The following is a 20,413-nucleotide window of genomic DNA, read 5'->3' on the forward strand; positions in this document are numbered from 1 at the left end:
CAGACAGACAGAGAGAGACATAGAGACAGAAAGCGAGAAATCACCCCCCAGGGGGGATGGTCACGCCACAATCCCTTCTCCTCCATTCTCCTCTTGGGATCTTGGGCATGCACGCACACGCGCCCGGCGTGAGTTTTAAGCCACCGGGTCCGGGACGCGAACCACGGTCGACTCCGTGGGAGTCCAGCGACAAAGCCATTACGCTAACTGCTGGTTCCATAACACTGACTAATTTTTATGTGCCAGAATACTATTCAATGTGCTTTTCCTGTATTAGACATTAAAATCTTACACTAATATCTGTTCATTTTACCAATGAAGAAATAAGACAATGAAGTAACATGACTTGCCCCAAATCAGACAATTAAAAATTTCTGAGCTTTTTTTTTTAAAGGTTTTTGCCGTAGGGTGTGTGCACTCATCAGAGAGAGACAGAAAGACAGAAAGTGAGAAATCACCCCCTAGTGGGGATGGCCACGCTGCAATCCCTTCTCCTTCATTCTCCTCCTGGGATTTTGGGTGCACACACACACATACCTGGCACGATTTTCAAGATGCCAGATCTGGGACTTAAACTGTGGTTGGCCACGTGGGAGTCAGTCCAGTGCCTTAACCACTACCCTGGCTCTAAATTTGAGTATTTTAAACTACTATTTCAAATTAATAACAATTTTCTTGATTTAAAAATATTTTCTGGACATCTTAAGAATATGTTATACTCATAAAATACACAAAAACAGAATATTCCTAAGAGAAGACCTAGTTTTATTACTGGCATATTTTTGAGCAGAACTAACAAAAATTTTCACTCATTTTAGAGTCAACTCACTTCTTGACAATTCTTTAGGGATGTTAGTTGCCATAGTGACTTATGCTTGGTATTTTAAGCTGTTCTTTTTATTCAACTTCCTATAATTGTATCTAGGGAATTATTAAGATACAATAATAATTTTAGTAATAAATAGCTGTAATCAGAAATTATTACAGAAAAGATAACATCAGAAATCAACAGAAAAAAGATGCTCACCATGGCACTCCCTAAAATGAACCCCAAATACACTGGCAGGAAGTGGCTAGATTTTCTTTGCTCTGGGAATATTTGCATAAGTCTTCCTTAAAGCCAGAATCCAACCTCTCATCCCCCAGTACCCTCGCCCCCACCCCGCCCCCGGTATCTCTCTTTTCTCACCTTCTGCTTCAGATGTAAGGCATGATTGTCTTCCTTGGCTGACAGATAGAGGGAGCGAACCTGTTCCTGCACTGCATTGTAAAAGGTTGTTTCCCAAAACTGCTGATTCGTCCAAATGGGGTGGTCCTGTACACAGGTGTAGGCAAACTGGCTGACTCCAGGGGCAAGTTTCTGTGAAAACACATACAATATCCATCACCATGGGACTGGCAGAGTTATGACAGCTCAATAAGTTATCGGGGTCACAGTTAGCCATAGATGTGATCAAAGGATTTGTCTAAAGAATATCTTTGGCAGTACAGGCATAGCAATCAGCAACTTCTCATTTTTAAATGACGACTTTGGGTTTGCTATCAAATCCTTGAGGGTTTGTCTTATTGTTTTTGCACTGCTAACAGAAAATACCTGAGCCTATGTGATTTTTTTTTAGAGGTTTTTGCTATAGGGCACGTGCGCTCACCAGACAGAGAGAGACAGAGAGACAGAAAGCGAGAAATCACCCCCCAGGGGGGATGGCCACGCTGCAATCCCTTCTCCTCCATTCTCCTCTCAGGATCTTGGGCATGCATGCACACACGCCCGGGGTGAGTTTAAGCCACCGGGTCCGAGACGCAAACTGCAGTCACTACATGGGAGTTCAGCAACATAGCCATTACGCTAACTGCTGGTCCCCCTATGTGATTTTTATATAAAGAAGACAGAAATTTATTTATAAACTTACAATTCTGGTGGCTAGAAAGTCCACAGTCCTGGGTTTAGTAGCATAACTGACAAACGCACAGAGAATGGTGGGCACACGCAGATGAGGTCCTGACTGGTCTTTTTTGTAACCAGCTCTTGTGCAGATAGAGAGAGGTCCTGAATGGCCTCTCTTTTCTAACAACCAGCTCTCATAAGAACTAACCTTTTCTCACAAGACTCAAAACTCACTGGGTCTTCTGAGACATCTTTGTCTATATGAGACTATTGCTCCCACAATTCATTCAAATAAACCAATCACCACCCCCTAGGCCTTATGCTGGGACACTAAAAAAATGAAGTATCACCTAATACCTCTACAAAACAGGAAGTATGATCATTTCCCAACTTACGAATTTCTGGGGACATAGTTAAATCATAGAAGAGACTCAGTCATTTTATTTATCAAAATGGGTATTTCAGCAATATGAATTAGAGAATATATGAAAAATACTTAGCAGGGTACCACGTGCACAGTAGGCACTATAGAATTGGTAGATACTGAATTGTCGGAAAAGTCATGATGCATTTTTGTGCAGAAAACCATAGGAAAAAAAAGTCATAACATTTTTGACAATCCAATAGTATTATAATTAGGGTATATAAGAAAATCCTTCACAACCTAAACATTAAGCTTGAGAAAATTTAAAAATCATCTACTTGCTTTTAGGGAACATTTTTGGAAAGGCATAACTGAAATGTGAGTAGGTCTATAGCTTGGCCTCATAGCCAGAATGAGGGCATAGCAGGCATTTGGGATTCAGGAGGAACTGTGCCCTTCCCACTGCTATGCTATCCTGTCACCTCCCCACAAGGCAGCTGCCTGGCTCACATACTCCCTAGAAGACTGTCTTGGGCTTCAGGGGCATTTTATGATAACCAAATCTGGGCAAGGGAAGGTAACCACAAACCAAACCTCCTTCTTCCCAGGACTTCCTGCTGGGTTTCAGAGAAAGAGTAAACCTAAGAGGTGATTAACAACTGAAGGAAGAAAAACTAACTTTCAGTCATCTGGAAGACACTATTTACACACACACACACACACACACACACACACACACACGGATATATGTATGTAAAACACATAAAATTTAATACTAAAAATCTTGTAAGATACAAGTAATTCAGAATGTTTGATTGCTCGAGGCCATATGACAATTATGTAAGTGGCAGAGCTGGGTTTCAAGCTCCAACTTTGGTTCCAAAGCCCCAGTTATTATATATATTTTTTTACTAATTAAATTATCTTTCAAAAGAACTGAAAATAAATCATAAAATTACATTAAATGCCAATTAGCACTGCTGTCTGTCCCCCCCCCCGCTTTGTAATTTTGTTTACCAAAGTAATATTCTGCCTTGAAACCTCTGATAAGACCTTACCTAACATTGCATTTTTTATTTTATAGATAACTTATATTGCCAAATTTTAGTAAATTATTTGAGCCATCCTTCCACAGCCACTACTTTTACCTCACATTAAAGATGATTCAAAAAATGTGTAATCTGTCATTTTTCAGCAAAGATTAAGTATCATTTTCAATAGATAATTATTTTTATCCATTTTATTCTTTGGAATTGAGTTTATTTGTTTTCTGTGAGTAGAACTAACATTTCTGATCAGTATTCTTTTGAAGCAATTTAATAAGTTAAACTCTCAAGAAATGTTACGCTGAAAATTATTATCAAGGTTACATTTATACATAACATTTAGACAACAAAAATTGGCTAATTTCTTGGGGACACAGCAGATGTGTTAAGTACCTGGCAAAAATCATGTGCTCAATACCTGCCAGTTTCCTTCTTGGTCTAGGGTTGAAATAGGTACTAAGTGTGCAATGAAATACAGCACTTGTGTAGTTAGAGGTGGTGTGGCTGCTAGAGTCTCCGTATACTGCATTTTGTGTGTAGGAACCATTGAAAATGAGACCATGTGCAGCTGCTGAAGTGACTGGCTATAAGCCAATTCTTCCTAGGTAGAATTGGTAACTTGGGCCCCAGCAAGAACCAAAAGGAGTTTTCCAAGGGGAAGTGCAGTAAGGATCACTGCTGGTCTTCATGATGCTGGTCTGCTCATTTAAGACATGGCTTCTATCTATGGGAAATCATGCACAACATATGTATGGTTTTGTGAGGGTGTGTATGCAGAAGCCACACCCACTATTAATCATATGCTCCTGCTATACTCTGCATAAAGACACTTGGGGCATGGTTTATACATTTTTTTTTTCCTCTTCACTTCTTAGTCCTTTACTCTGAGGAATAACAATTACTTCAGTACTAGTGCACAGGCCTATTTTGAAATTGATTGTAAACAGACAAAATTCACACAAGATAAAAACATAATTCTCAACTGCCTTTCCTGCGAGCGTAGCCAGAGGCAGTACCATTTCTTACAGATGCATAATGATGTAACTCATAGCAGCTATAAAGATTTTGGAGTCCTGAAAGTGTATTAACACAGATGAGCTCAGAAAAAGAGCCCTTAACAAATCCCTATCAGTTTCTCACAAAGTACTTTTAGGATAATCAATACCAAAAATGTTATCAATTATAAATCTCTTATTACAACTTGACAGGACTCTACAGGAGTCTGAGCATTCTTCTCATTGATACTAAATATTCATTTTTCCTGGCACATTTCAGTTGACATGCTCTTTCTGCTGATTTGTAAACTAAAAGTTAATATGCAAAGCCCTTTCTACATCTTTTGAATGAAAGTGGGACTGTATATGCTCTAAGGCAGAAAAAGGGTGCAAAACAGAGCAACGGTGTCCCAAAGGGTTAAAAGTCATGGCCTGTTTACTAGGTAAGAGTTATAACAGGGTGATGGGACTATAAAGCGAACACTGCTGCTGGCAAAACAATCACGAATAACTATGGCCTCTGTTACGGGTGTAAGAGATCATTCATTCCCAAATACTTAAGATACTATTATTTTTCCAAATATAATTTGTCTCCTCTCTTTGTGGTTTCCTGCTGTGTTTGTTGTACTATAAGAAAGGGCACTGTGTGTGCCTCTGCTGGGGTGGGCAGGGTCAGTGCACAGATAGGCAGGTGTGTTCTCAAGACCAGCAGAGGGCAGTGGCACCTTATGCTGCCTAGACTCCATCACTGCTTGAGATAGAAATGGCGAAAATGAAGCTTTGCAGTCTGGATTGGCTGACTAGAAAGTGAGCAAAGGTGAACAGTAGGTGCCATCATGTACATTTAAGAGATCCTATAAAGAAAGAAATTCGTCTAAGATCACATAATGAGATAGGGAGAAGATGAGCTAGGACTGTGGTTTGAATGTATCCCCCCCCCCCCAAATTCATGTGTTGAAATTGGTTGCTATTATGAGGGTACAAAGGAGTGAAAACTTAATTTGACCATGGTAGTAAGAGGTGGAGTCTCTGGGAGATGTTTAGGATTAGATAAGGTCATCAGGGTGGAGCCTCCAGGACTGAAAGCGGGCAGTGGTTAAGAACAGAGAGACATGGACACAGATGTGCTTGCTGCTGCCCTCTTTGCCATCTGATACCCTTGCTACCTTGCAGGTCTGCATAGGGTCCACACCAACAAGAAGACCCCAACGAGATGTGGTTCCTTGACCTTAGGTATCCAAAACTGTGAGCTAAAAAACCTCAATTCTTTATACATTACCTGGTCTGTATTATTCAGTTGTTGGCAACAGAAAAACAGATTAAAACAGATGGGAACAGAGACAGGCTTTTCTATGACCCTATATTGTTTCTGTAGAAACAAAAATAAAATTGTAATATAATTACATAGAAAAGATGTAATGAGACTTTTTAGGGTTTTAGATTCAGTATAACTTGGGACAGTAGTAGTTTCAGTAAACAGAGACAATAGGCACCTGTGAATAAAACTAAATCCTAATCATTTCTTTGGTTTGAGGAGAAACTTTCCCAACATGATTTCCCAAACTTGCCTGTATATCAGCTTTTATTTTGTGGGAAGATGAGACTTGATTAATACTGAAGGTATGAGGGTAGCGTGGTGGTAGAGAACGCTGTTGTCAAACAACATCCCTCCCTTTAATTCTGGCAAAACATACTTACATTTCATAATAATTCTTATAATTCTGTCCTAAAGAAACAAATGATATTTTGTCATGCAATTTTGAGATGTTTAAGAATGTGTTGACATCCTTCCTTATCTAGAAAAAACAGCCCTGATGGTACCCGATTAGGCAATGCCCCTCATTTTCCACAAAGCTTCAAAGGAAAACCAGCATGGGACAGGATATGGACAATAAACTCAAGGGGCTCACAAACCAAAAGGCAAGATTCAAATCCAAATAAATGGACGTAAATCTTCTGAGGGAGGAGATGGTCAAGGAAAAGGTTAAGCTGTCAGTATGAGGGGCCTGTCTAAGGCCTGTCTGGCTAGACATGTTTGCTCTCCAGGCCCAAGGCTCTAATTAAGGAGCTAAGAGAGAAACCAGATTTCAAGAAAGAAAGCTAGCTGGCGGGATTCATTCATAAACCTGTAATGGTCTTAAAGAATCATACAGATTTCAGAGATTCATTACCCAGATTGCTGGGTTTTCCTATCCAGTTCCGATCCCTGGAATACAAGTGTACTTCATTGCATGGTTCAGGGATAGTGCTAGCAAATCATTTTGCAATTCTTCTCCGGCTGGATCAAGTCCAGATACTAAGTCACTTTAAGAATTAATTTTAGAATACTTTCCGATGAATTTTGGAAATGCTTTGTCTTGGAAGACAAACAAAAAGAAGATAGGAATAGGAAAAATGTGTAATCCAAAACCTGGATTTACCAAATCTGAATCAAATATTACACACATTTGCTCCTCCCCTCCCCTCCCCCCTTCTCTTTCTCTAGTTCTTCCCTCCTCCCTCCTTCCTTCCTTCTTTCTTTTATGCCATAGGGTGCATGCATTTGCCACAGAGAGGAAGAAAGCAGTCCCCAATGGGACATGGGCACCTGGCAATCCCCTCTCCTCCATCTCTCTCTCTCTTGTTAGGATTCTGAGCATGCCCACATATGTGCCTGGTGTTTTTCAAGTTGCCAGGGTCAGGATTTGGACTTCATGGTAGCTCTGTAGGATCCATCTCCCTTAACTACCAGCTTTAGGACCAGCTCCTTTTTTTCTTTCTTACAAAAGACACACAAAACTTCAACCAGATTTGATTGAAGCCACTGAGTACCTCTCTCGATCCTATTTCTCTCCTATCCTACAGGTGACAATGATCTTGAATTAGGTACTTATCATTCCCATTTATGTTTTCCTACTTGTATATATTACCCATAAAGAAAATATAGGATTATAGGGGGCTGGACAGCAGCACAGCGTAATTCAATGCTCTCTGAGGCTGATCCCCATGGGAAGGTTCTGGGTTCAAGTCTAGAGGCCACCCTAAACACACTGGACTCCTGTATGCCCACGATCCAGAACCTGCTGAAGCAGGGAGTAGAGTGTGGTGTAAAAACCCTGTGAGGAGTGTTGTTGCTGTTTCTCTCTGTTGCTTTAGCTTGCTCATGGAAGAAGAAAATAAACTCCTGGGCTAGCTCCATAGAGTAGTGATTAAGCACAGTGCATAGGGAGCTAGATCTCTCATGGTCAACTGTGATTTGAATCCTGGCCCCAAGTGGCTTAAAAAACAAGCCAGGAATGTGGGTGTATGTATGCCCCAATTCCTGATGGGATGAAAAATAGAGGAAAGGGACTGTGATGTGACCATGTCCCACTGAGGGGGGAGGGTTCTCTCTCTCTTTCCAGTGAGTGCACATGCCATCTGGCAATTAAAAAAAAGTAAGGTGAAAAAGAAACTTAAAGAATATATATAGATGGGGCCACCAGGTGGCATGGTGGTTAATGTGTTGGACTCCCACAAGGCCAACTGTGGTTTGGGTCCCAGACCTGGTGGCTTGCTTTCTCACTTTCCCTCTTTCCCCCCCCCCCCGCCCCCCCTGTGAGCACACATGCCCTACAGCAAATAAAATAAATATATGTTTTTAAAAATTAAAAAAAAAACACATAGGATTATACTGCAGGTGTTATTTTGTCCTTTTAATGATGCTTTTAATGTATACAACTCACTTTGTCTATTTATGTACTATCTAACTAAAATGTATAATTGATTGCGACAAAACACAACTGCCCTGGCACAGCTGCTGTGCTGTGTGCTGCTCAGTCACTGTGTCCCAGGGACTGGGACCACTTGGGAGGCCCAGGTTCAATTTGTAGTCTCATCTATAGGCAAGGTGCAGTGGTGTGCACCTATAATCCCAGAGACTGGAGGGGCTGAGGCAAAAGGATCTCAAACTTAAGGTTTTCTTGGAAAACATAGCGAGATCCTGTCTGGGAAAGCTGGTAGAGTGGTACACACCTGTAGTCCCAGCTACTCTGGAGGTCAGGCAGGAGAATTGAATTATAGTGAGAGCATATCTTAAAAACAAAAAACACAACTGGCGCTTGTAAACATACAATTGAGCAGGGACAGAAAGAGCATGGCCTACAAGCAAGGAGTATTTAGTATATGGTTTTCATCAGTCAGTGAGAGTAACAGAATAGCAAATGATCCATGTAGTTAAATGGAGGTGACTGGGGCATGTACTATACAGTTTTTCCTGTTCAACAGCCTGATACTCAGAGACCGAACAGCAAGGGTCCTCAAATTAAGAGTGGTCTAAACCTCTTTTGGGCTGCTCAGAAGATGTAGGTACATGATTCTGCATGAGAACCATATTCACTCATGAGCACTGCCCAATATTCATCTGATGTGTCACGTTCTGTAAATGTCAGTAGTTGGAATGAGAAGATTATAGTCTGTTTTTTTAACCATTTATCCTAATGATTTTCTGTTGCAAGTTGCTTAGTAAATAAGTATAAAGAGCTCAGAGGATAAATCAGTTTCTTTGCTTTGTGGTCCAGAAATGAGTAGAAATCAAATGTGTTTGTTATCCTTTTCTTGGATTTTTTTTTTCAAAGTTTTTGCCATAGAGTGTGTGCATTCACCAGAGAGAGAGAGAGAGAGAGAGAGAGAGAGAGAGAGAAGAAATCACTCCTCCCAGGGGGATGGCCATGCTGCAATCCCTCGCCTCCATTCTCCTATTGGGATTTTAGGCATGCACACACATGTGGTGTGTGATTTTCAAGCCACCGGGTCTAAGATGTGAACTGTGATTGACCATGTGGGAGTCCAGTGCCTTAACCGCCATGCCACCTGCTGGCCTAGGTTGGGTATTCTTAATATATGATATGATCCAAATCTGCCCTAATCTCCCAACCCATTTTAATACAGGTTTTAAAACTTTAAACAAATAGTGCAATATGGTGTTCCAGTCTGCAACTTGGTTTTTTACACATTATGTTACTAAACCTATTAGGTAATAAAAATAATTATAACCAACCTGTACAGAGTTCTCACTATGAATATCAACTCAATCCTCACAGGAATCATACAACCCACTATAATATGTATTATTATTTCCACTCTTTAAAAATGAGAAGATGGAGGCACAGAGAAGTTAAGTAACTTGCCCGAGAGAACACTGCCTGAAAGTGGCAAGTTAGAGCTGATATACAAACCCTGGCAGTTGGCTTAGGGTCCAATATTTCAATCCAGTGCAAGATTTCCCATAAGGAATCCACTGTAGGAATAGTTTCTGTTAACAGACAGCTGTGTTGTTTCCAGTGTTTTGCTATTATACACAATGATGCATGAACATTATCATACGTGTCAACCGTCAACTTTTCATTAAAGGTTTCAGTACCATGTACAAGGGGCTGGGAATACTTGAGAGGGGCTCTAAAAAATATAATAATTCCCATTGTTATCTGCACCAATAAGTATTTTGGGGTTATAAATAAGAATTTATATCATGCAGATTTTTACAGAATTATTTTCTTTAAATTACTAATATAATTTTAATTTTTTAAAATATATAATCAGAGAAAGTTAAAGAGAGAGAGGAAGGGAAAGTGAGAAAGCAAGCTGCCAGGTCCAGGACTCTAAACGTGGTCAACCATGTGGAAGTTCGGCCCCTTTACCACCACACCATCTGTCAGCCCTTTTGTGGAATTATTAAAAAAAAAAAAAAAGTAATTTTTAGTATCAAATATCTGGTTAGTGTTCCATTTTATAACTGTCTTATGGATGTAAAAAAGATTTTTTTTTTGTTATTCTTCTCATCAGTTAAACTCAGGTAGGACCCAAATAAGGTCTATATATCAACAGTAACTAGTGGATCATTGACATCAGTTTTATTCTGTAGAGTCTTTTCCCACTTGCAATTTACTTGTTGAAGGAATTGGCCTGTTGTCCTATAGTGTTTCCATCTGACCAATCATAACCACTTGACTGTATCCCAGTGGTGTCATTCGACATAGTACTTTGTCTTCTACATCCACATGGGTAGTTGGATCCAGAGGCTTTATCAGAGGCAGGGTTGCTTGGCAAAAATACTCCCAGACAGTACTGAAAGGGGAACATCTGGTTATCTCTCCTTTTATGGTGCTAAAAGATGTTGATGATTAATGCCTAGATTAATTAATCACCATGGGTAGTAAAATAATGATATCTTCATTACAGCAGTACATCCTCACTCATTCACTGAGGTACTTCTATAAAGAGAAACTAAGCCTCATCAGCTGTTTGGTGACTCACATAGATAGTCTGTATTAGAAAGTAAGATACATGCTTGATTCTGTCCCTTCACTCACCAGTTTTGTTTTTTTTTTTGAGAGATTTTCGCTATAGGGTGCGTACGCTCGCCAGATAGAGACAGAGAGATGGAAAGCGAGAAATCACCCCCCAGGGGGGATGGTCACGCCGCAATCCCTTCTCCTCCGTTCTTCTCTCAGGATCTTGGGCACGCACGCACACGCGCCCGGCGTGAGTTTTAAGCCACCGGGTCTGGGACGCGAACCATGGTCGACTACGTGGGAGTCCAGTGACATAGCCATTACGCTAACTGCTGGTTCCCTCTCTCAAGGTTTTATACCTCTTTACTCTGAAGTGTGAAGGAGCAACAGAAGAAAGACATATGTGAGTCCTGACAGAGGAAAGGAGGAATTTGGTGAGTCATAGCTCTCACTATATATATTTGCAAATGGTCCTTAAGCTTGACAAAAATATTTATTAGGTAGTCTCTTCACTGGCTAAATTGCTCCAAAGTTAGCAATTTTAATGTCCAACTACAGAGAGGAAAGGTTAGGCAAATTATGGTACATTATTAACAAAGTTGGCTATTATGCTGCCATTAAAGTGCTTAACATGAAGACGTGTTTATGAATAAAGTGCTTATGCTACATTTCAGAAAACAACACAAATGTGCTATGATTACGCTTGCAAGTACACGAAGTCTGGAAGGAAAATGAGTTAAGTAAGGTAGTGAAATGATAGAAAACTTATTTTTCTTCAAAAATAATTTTAAGGGAATATTTTCTTAAATACAGCTGACTGAATATAATTTTGCCTTCTCAATTCCACTGAAATGACAGCAAAAGAAAAAAATGGCAAAAACATAAGAACAGCAAGAAAAAAGAGAATGAGACAAAAGATAACACTAGATCAATGATATAAAAATATTTTGGAAAGTCAGAAAATAGATTTTATAAAGAGTAACAAAATTTGAAAAGCAGATAAAGCTGAAGTGTTTCTCTACTTAGAAAAGGAAAAGCCCTTGAGACCAGCAGCTAGCATAATGGCTGTGTTGCTGAACTCCCATGTAGCTGACCACGGTTCGAGTCCTGGACCTGGTGGCTTAAACTCACACCGGGCACATGTGTGTGCGTACCCAGGATCCTGAGAGGAGAAGGGAGTAGAAGGGATTGTGGTGTGGCCATCCCCCCTAGGGGGTGATTTCTCGCTTTCTGTCTGTCTCTCTCTGTCTTTCTGGCAAGCGCATGTGCCCTATAGCAAAAACCTCTCAAAAAAAAAAAAGAAAAAAGAAAAAAGGAAAAGCCTTTTTAAAACTTCAAAAGATTGATCATACTTAGTGCAATTAACTCAAAGGAACCATAGGCCTAAATATATATCCTATAGCTACAAAATTTTTGGAATAAACAGCAAAAAAACTTTATGACTTTGGGCTAGGCAAACATTTCTTAAGATAGGACACTAAAAGCATATTCATGAAAGATAAAATTGATAAATAAGACTTCAAATAAATAACTTCTGGTTTTTGAAAGACACTGTTAAGAGAATGAAAGGCAAGTCACAGACTAAGAGAAAATATATGCAAATCAAATATTTGATATTTATTGCCCAGCTAATATGATGGCTAAAATTTAAAACACTGACATGAGGCTGTTGAAGAATTGGAACTCATACACAGCTGGAAGGAATATAAAATGGTACCACTTTAGAAAAAGCTTGATTTATCTCTTAACAGAAACATTCTATTCCTAGGTGTTTACCCAAGAAAAACTGAAGAGGGTCAGCAGATGGCATGGTGGTTAAGGTTGCTGGACTCCCACATGGCCGACTGCAGTTCAAGTACCAGACCTGGTGGCTTGCTTTCTCACTTTCTCTCTCTCTCTCACTCTTGTTTTGTCCCTCTTTGGTCAAATTAAAATAAATAAATAAATAAATAAACAAATAAAGTTAAATAAAATAATTCTTTTAAAGAAAGAAAAACTGAAATACATACATACAAAGCTTGTATACAATTATTTGTAGTAGCTTTATTTGTAATAGCTCAAGTCTGGAAACAACCCAAATTTCCATCTTTTCTGCTCTGGCAATCTCTACCAAGTTTTATTGAAGAAAAATGTTGGACAGTTTACTTTCCACTGGTCTGTTCCAGCATGCTTCTACTGATATCAGAATCACCTGGATCAATGACAGCCAGTGTGCATGTGCTGTAGTACTTTCCACATGCTGTGCTCAATTCAGTATTATTTCCACTGTAGTGATGGACACCAGTTTTAGCCAACATGGCACAGTACTCTATTTTGGATTTCCTCAAAGTTGGGCAGTTGTTGGTGAGGATGATCAACTTTGCTTTGCCTTGTCAGATCATTTTCAGAGTCTGCTTGTACCCCAGCACGTATTTCCCACTTTTTATAACAAGTTGACTGATTCCAGTGACATTTTCATCTTCTTTCGGGTCACCATCTTCTTGCCTTAGGTGCAAGATGGCCCCCAACCAAGAGTAGCCACCAAGATGGCCAGGGAGTCACAAAGTTTAATGGATTAATAAATTGAGGTGTATCTATATAATGGAATAGTTATTCAGCAACAACAACAACAAAAAAGGCTATTGACACATGGAATTATATGGCTGAATCACAAAATAAGTGTGCTGAGTGAAGAAATCTGACAAAAAAGGTCATAATGCTGTATAACTATATGTAACTCTAGAAAATGCAAATTACCGTGGAGTAACAGAAAGCAAGTCACTGATTTCCTGGAGATGGGATAGAGGTGGAGGCTGTAGATGATGTGATGACGAGAATCCAATGAGGGAACTTTGCAGAATGATGGATATGTTCAATGTATTGGTTGTGGTGACAGCTCCATGGGTGTTTACATATACTAAGTTGTTGGAAAAGTCATAATGCATTTTTCTATTTTTCTATGCAAAAATCATGGCTTTCCAGATAACCCAATATATATGTCAAAAGTTACCAAATTTGGGACCAGCAGTTAGCGTAATGGCTATGTCGCTGGTCTTCTATGTAGTAGACTGCGGTTCGAGTCCTGGACCAGGTGGCTTAAACTCATGTCGGGTGCATGTGTGTGCGTGCCCAAGATCCTGAGAGGAGAATGGAGGAGAAGGGATTGTGGTGTGGCCATCCCCACTGGGGGCTGATTTCTTGCTTTCTGTCTCTGTGTCTCTCTGTCTTTCTGGCGAGTGCACATGCCCTATAGTAAAACAAAACGAAACAAAACAAAACAAACAAAAATAACCTCTCCAAAAAAAAAAAAGTTACCAAATTGTACAGTTTAAATATGTGCAAGTTATTATGTCAATCTTATATTTATTTTTAAAGAGAGATTTTTTGCTATAGGGCACATGCACTTGCTAGAGAGACAGAAAGTGAGAAAACCATCTCTGGGAGATGGTCACACTCCATAATCTCTTCTCCTCTCAGGATTTTAGGCACACACACCTAGTGGGAGTTTAAGCTGCTGGGTCTGGGACTTGAACTGTGGTAGATTATGTGGGAATACAGTGACATAATCCTTACACCATCTACTGGTCCCTCTTTTTTAAAAGGAGGTTTTGCCTTAGGGTACGTGTGCTTGCCAAAGAGAGAGAGAGAGATAGAGACAGTGAGAGGGAAAGTGAGAAATCACCCCTAGGGGGGATGGCCATGCCACAATCCCTTCTCCATGTTCCTCCTGGGATCTTGGGCATATACACACACATGACTGGTGTGAGTTTCAAGCCACCAGGTCCAGGACTTGAACTGTGGTTGACCATGTGGGAATCCAATGATGTATCTGCTGTGCCATCTGCTGGCCCATAGATTCTATCTTAATTAAGTTACTAAAAACAGTTAACATCCAGGGGCCAGCAGGTGGCCTAGTAATTAATGTGCTGGACTTTCCAAATGGCTGAATGCAGTTAGAGCCTGGACCTGGGGGCTTGAAGATCATGCCAGGCATGTGTGCATGCGTGTTCAAGATCCTAGGAGGAGAATGGATAAGAAGAGATTGCCGTGTGGCCATCACTCCCCGGGAGTGATTTCTCACTTTTCCCATCACCGTCTCTGTCTCTCCACAGGAAGTGCACATGCCCTATGGCAAAACCCTTAAAAAAAGAAGTCAACATACTATAATATTTGTATGTTTTATTACATATAAATTTTATTTCACACACACACAAAAAAACCCTCAAATAATAACCATAACCACCAGTTAGTTCCATGATGATTAAGACAGTTGGATCCTACATGGCTGACAGCACAGTTTGAATCCCAAACCTGAAGGCTTGAAAATCACACTGGGAATGTGTGTGTGCATTCTCAAAATCCCAAAAGGAGAAAAGAAGGAAAAGGAGAAGGGATTACAGCATGACAGTCCCCACGTAGCGGGGAGGGGCACTTTATCTTTCTTTGGGGAGCACATGAGTTCTAAGGAGGAAAAAAAAAAAAAAAAAGGGAAGGAAGAGGAGGAGGAGAAAAATATGGCTAATAGCTCGCTGTGCTTATATTAACTATATTTATTGAGGCCTAAAACAAGATTTCCAACTATGTGGCTTGAAATAAAATGTTTAGATTTTTACATTAGGTTAATTAGGAAAGTAAAATAACCAGGATATTGTAAAGTTTTGCTGATACTGAAATTCTTTGATTTGGCTTCAGTTTCTTATGCTTTTACTTTCGTCATTAGGATATTTTCTATACAGATATCCATTCATTGAAATCTGATTCATGAAGGGTTGTTCTGCAGATTTTCACTGTTGCTCAAAGTACATGATCTACTCTGTCTCTTTCTCACCATTACTAGTATGTGCACAATTCCTCCTGGAGACAGGGAAACCTTCTATGCAATTTGTCTTAAAATAAGATCTAGAGTGAGGGTGTTGCAAATTCATAACAAGGCAGTGGTGTATCAAGTGAGGATGGAAGAGGGATTTACAGCTACTGGTTCTAAGGCCTAAGCTCCCTTGGTCTGGTAGATTCAAGGTGGAGTAGCAAACACAAATAGGCTATGTTTACCCCAAACAGCATATATTCTAAAATAACTCCTATTGCTTCACTGATGCAACTGAATAGTGTTCCTACAAAACAGTAATAGCTTAGGCATATTTTAGGTGAGGCTCAAGAATTCTTGAAATTCACTTGGATTCTTCTACTTTATCAGAGATAAAAGGAAAACTGCTCTTCTAGGATTCAAGGAATCTTTTCAGTGAGCAAAAGCAATCACTAAGATGTGATTAACACAGCTTGTTATAAAGGTCTAAAGAGCTATATGTTAGCAAGGTATAAAAATATTAGCTCAGTCAAACAAATCATGGTTGTAGCCATTCATCACGGTCTGGCAATTCAGAAGGTACAAAAGAGAAGCAAAGCTAAGAAGGTGTACTGTGCTAACTTCATTTCAGAGTAGGTCTTCCCCATGAAGGATTCAATACGTGAAACACTCAGTGCAGGATATGACACTTAAGATGAATTCAGTAATAACTGTAGTGGTCGGGAGCTCGAGGAGATACTGGAGCAGGGCATGGTTATACAAAGACACGGTACACAGTACAATAGTTCAACAGCGGAAAGCCCATGTGGGGAGTCATGGATATCTCTGGAAAGCAGAATCACCTGCCAGGATGGAGGAACAGTAAGCAGTTCTAGGAATCTGTCTAGACACAAGGCAGGCAGGTGCCTAGAAAGCAGGCTGCAACTGTCTAGCTCCAAATTGCTTGCATTCAATAGCCACTACTGTAGTTAGATTACAAAAGAGAAAGTGGGCTGGCTGACTTGATGCACTGCTCAAGAGAAGCCAGATTCCCATACGGCAACTATGGTTTGAATTCCCAGCCTGGTCAGCCTGAAACTCACTGGGCATATGTTCCAGTGCCCAGGATCCAATAGGCTGGAGGAAGACAGGACTGGAGGAAGAGAATCCTCATGTGACCAGAACCTGTGGAGAGTGATCCTTTTCTTCTCTCTCTCTGTCTCTCATATGCATGTGTACGTGCTCTATCATGAATAAAGGAAAAACAAGTTTTTAAAAAAAGCAGATAAATCTCCTGGAAGAGCATATTTTTTCCCCTCATGTGATTTAAACTTTAAAGTTTAAATCCTCATTAAGTTTAGATAATGTTATCACTATTCTAAAGATTATTCTAATGACAAAGAAAATCAAGAGAAAACATAATTAGCAAGTTCTGATGATAAGTGATGTTTGGCTTGAATTTTTAGTACCAAGTAATAGCCATAAATCTAAGAAAAATGAACTTATTCCTTATACTACTTTCTACTTCTTACCAGATGAAAGAGCAACCGCAGTGTGGTTGAATTACAATTCTGTAGTATGAGTAGTATTCCTTCCTTAGTTTTCATCTACTAAACTTTTTCAGAGACAAACACACACACACACACACACACACACACACACACACAGATTGTTATCACAGTTACAGAAAGCAAAATCTTGAAAGCATTTCTTATAAACAACAAAATCAACATCTTCAGGTCCAAATTTCCAAGTTATACTGTTTTGACTTGAAAACTGAAGGCTCTTGTCAATGACCAAATGAAGACTTAAATTGCAACTGTTGATTCAATGCCTACATTTTCTAAGGGCTTTATTTTGAAGCTGTGGTCTTCAGAGAAAGAGTGACGAACAGCCAATGTGATTCCCGACGTGGTTCCTACGCAAAGTGGTAGCCACAGAGCAATAAATACTGAGGATGGGCTTTGAAGTTTTCTGACTTACAGAGTATTCTCAGATGAGTCACCTAAGCTCCTGGCTTAAGTTTATTACAGAGGTAACACCTTCTTGATTTACACGTGCATCCTACAGAAGTAGGCCAATCTATATTTGAGGGGAAAAGGAATTAGTACTGTAAGCTAACTGTATATAGTGGGGGAAATTTTATTTCTTAAGAAATAAGCTCCTCCTCTTTTGTGGTAAGAAAACAGCTCTTCTTCAACTTTAACTCTCTTGCTTCTTAGTTATTTTTGAAAGAGTATTTAAAACTGAATCTCAATAATGAGGAAGAAGTTGTTTACCTAATAGCCATTTCTCAGGAGAATCATCTACAGAATCATATAGACTTGGTCAAAAGTATCCAAGTGTTTGCATGGGTAACCCATCCACGACACCTAGCATTCTAGAAAATACTGGATCATCGGAAAAGTCATGACATATTTTTTTCTATGCAAAAATGTGGCATGATTTTTCCGATGACCCAATAAGTAAATAGCAGTAATTACCTGGCTAAAAATAACCAAGACAGGTCCAAGGTTAAGAATAAACGGATAGCTGTAAGACTATATTAAACTGTTCTAAAACTCAAGAGGGTTTTCAAGCTTCAGTTGATCATTTCCCACTTTTAAGGCTTTTAGGAATACCACAAATCTACCTTCCGTCCCCTAACTCCTCTACTTACTAATTTCTAGAACTTTACTATTCATATTTAATTGGTGTAGTTTAAGGCCTCATTCCTACTAAAAAGCAAATATTACTACAGGCCTAGGAATACCTTTATCCAGTTGTCTGAAACTGAATATGAAAGAAGGCCTTGGAGTTAAATTTCCATAACAGTGTAGGTAGTAGTCATGAGGGAACGGAAAGTCAAAAGCAAGAGAAAATAAGAGGGCCGGTAAAATTGGAAAAGGGTATGGAACAAGGTGGGAGAAGTCATAGACAAGTTGACCCTTGAACAATATGGTTTTGAATTACACAGGTCTATTAATATACAGTATTTTTAAAAAAAAATAGAATTATTTAAGGGGCCAGGAGGTGACACGGTGATTAAGGTGCTGGACTTCCACATGGCCGACTGTGGTTCAAGTGCCAGGTCTGATGGCTTGTTTTCTCACTTCTCTCTTTCTCTCTCTCTGGTCAAATGAAAAAATAATAATAAATAAAATTAAAACCAAATAATTCTAAAAAAATTCCCTACTTTATTAAAAATGAATTATTTATTTAATTTTATTATTATTGTTTTTAAATTTTATTTATCATTATTATTATTTTTAAGTTTGCTACAGGACAAATTTAAAGCACTCACCAGAAAGAGACAAAGAGAGAAAGAGGCAAAGTGAGAAAGCAAGCTGCTAGGTCCAAGACTTAAACCATGGTCAGCTTGTGGGAATCTGGTGCCTTAACCACCATGCCACCTGCTGGCCCCATTATTATTATTTTAAAAAATTTGCTATAGGGCATGTACACTACCCAAAGACAAACAGAGACAGAAAGTGAGAAAGCAAGCCACCAGGTCCGGGACTTGAACTGTGGTCAGTCATGTGGGAGTCCAGTGCCTTAACTACCATACCACCTGCTGTCCCAATGCAGATTTTTTTCAATAAATATATTGGAAACATTTTTGGAGATATGCAACAATTTATAGTTAAGAGAAATATAGTATTAAGCCATAACTGCATAAGATGAACTAGTCCATACTTTACTAGTATTAAGAATTTTGTAGCTACCTCCTGTTGCTATTGAGCAGGGTTCAAATATTGTGAGTATATGCTTAAAACACCTTTGGTGGGGGTCAGCCAGTGGTGTAGAGGTTGAGAAGGCTGAATCCTACATATCTAACTGCGTGGTTTGAGTCCAGACCCAGCGACTTGAGAAACATGCTGGGTATGAGTATGTGCATGCCCAAAATCCCAAAAGGAGGGAGAAATGGAGGAAAAGGGATTGTGATGTGACCATTCTCCCTATGTTGGGGGTGTGTGTGTGCTTTCTCATTCCTTCTTTCCCTCATCTCTCTCTGGCAAGTGCACAACCCTCTGGCAAAATTAAAAACAAACAAACAAAGCAACCACACCTAAACTTGTGATGCTAATCATCTCCATGAGCAATTCATCTCTCCAGTAAACTGCAGTTAAAAAAGTGCTCTTTCATGATTCTCATGTAGTTTTCATTGCATTTAGTGAAATACCATAAACCTAGAATAACTTCATATAGTGCTTCCTTCATTAGTATAAGGGCTAGGATAATGTGAAGCAATCATATTGATTATACTAGGTTACCACAAAGGAATTCTATTGCTGCTGCTTTGTTATCCATTGGTGAATTGTTAGACCTATAAATAAATACAAATTTATTTTTCACATTATATTTCCATTTTGATGTCTGTGTTACTAATATGTGTAACATCATTATAGACATACATATGTTGTCATATATAAGATAATATTGATGTGGGTACTAACAGACAATTTATCTTGTAAACAGATGACATAAACTTACGATATGGATAAATATAGTACTGTAAATGTGTTTTCTCTTCCTTAAGACTTTCTTAGTATTTTCTTTTTTCTAGCTTACTTTATCATAGGAATACAGTATATAATACATATAACATACAAAATATGTGTTATTGAACTGTTTATATTATTGGTAAGGCTTCTGGTCAACAGTAGGCTATTAGCAAAGTTTTGGGAAAGTCAAGAGTTATATGTGGGGGGGCCAGCAAGTGGCATGGATGCTAAAGATGCTAGACTTCCACCTGGCCAACCAATGGTCAAGTCCCAGACCCAGTGGCTTGAAACTTACACCGGGAACGTGCGTGTGTGTGCCCCAAATCCCTAGAGGAGAATGGAGAAGAAGAGAAGGCAGTGTGGCCATCCTCCCTGGGCGGTGATTTCTTACTTTCTGTCTCTCTAGTGAGTACACAAGTCCTCTAGCAAAAATCTAAAAATAAAAAAGAGTTACACATGAATTTTCGACTGTAGTAGGGGTTGGCATCCCTAACCCCTGCATTGTTCAAAGGTCAGCTATATTTTCCCAATTTGCTGGTCAATCCCCACTGAGAGATTCTGTTTGGGTGCTTTGAATATGCTGAATAAGGTTCCCAAGTCATGAAGGAAAGGGAGGAATTTAAATC

General features: G+C 39.4%; 1 protein-coding gene and 1 long non-coding RNA gene across 4 annotated transcripts in view; one reads left to right on the forward strand and one right to left on the reverse strand.

The window, feature by feature from the left end:
* Positions 1-20,413, reverse strand: part of SBF2 (SET binding factor 2) — a gene marked incomplete at its 5' end in the record, with an annotated part of 353,908 nt that overhangs the window by 82,847 nt on the left and 250,648 nt on the right. For all 3 annotated transcript variants that reach the window (XM_014581887.1, XM_014581886.1, XM_014581888.2), the window contains 1 exon segment: positions 1,190-1,360. In XM_014581887.1, coding sequence (XP_014437373.1) covers positions 1,190-1,360 — 171 coding nt within the window.
* LOC102502912 (uncharacterized) lies at positions 10,756-12,386 on the forward strand. Its single transcript, XR_336673.1, has 3 exons — positions 10,756-10,791; positions 10,892-10,975; positions 12,310-12,386. It is a non-coding gene; the product is annotated as an uncharacterized LOC102502912 (long non-coding RNA).

The sequence above is a fragment of the Tupaia chinensis genome, unplaced genomic scaffold, assembly GCF_000334495.1.
Source record: "Tupaia chinensis unplaced genomic scaffold, TupChi_1.0 Scaffold141165_1, whole genome shotgun sequence".
Classification (NCBI taxonomy): domain Eukaryota; kingdom Metazoa; phylum Chordata; class Mammalia; order Scandentia; family Tupaiidae; genus Tupaia; species Tupaia belangeri.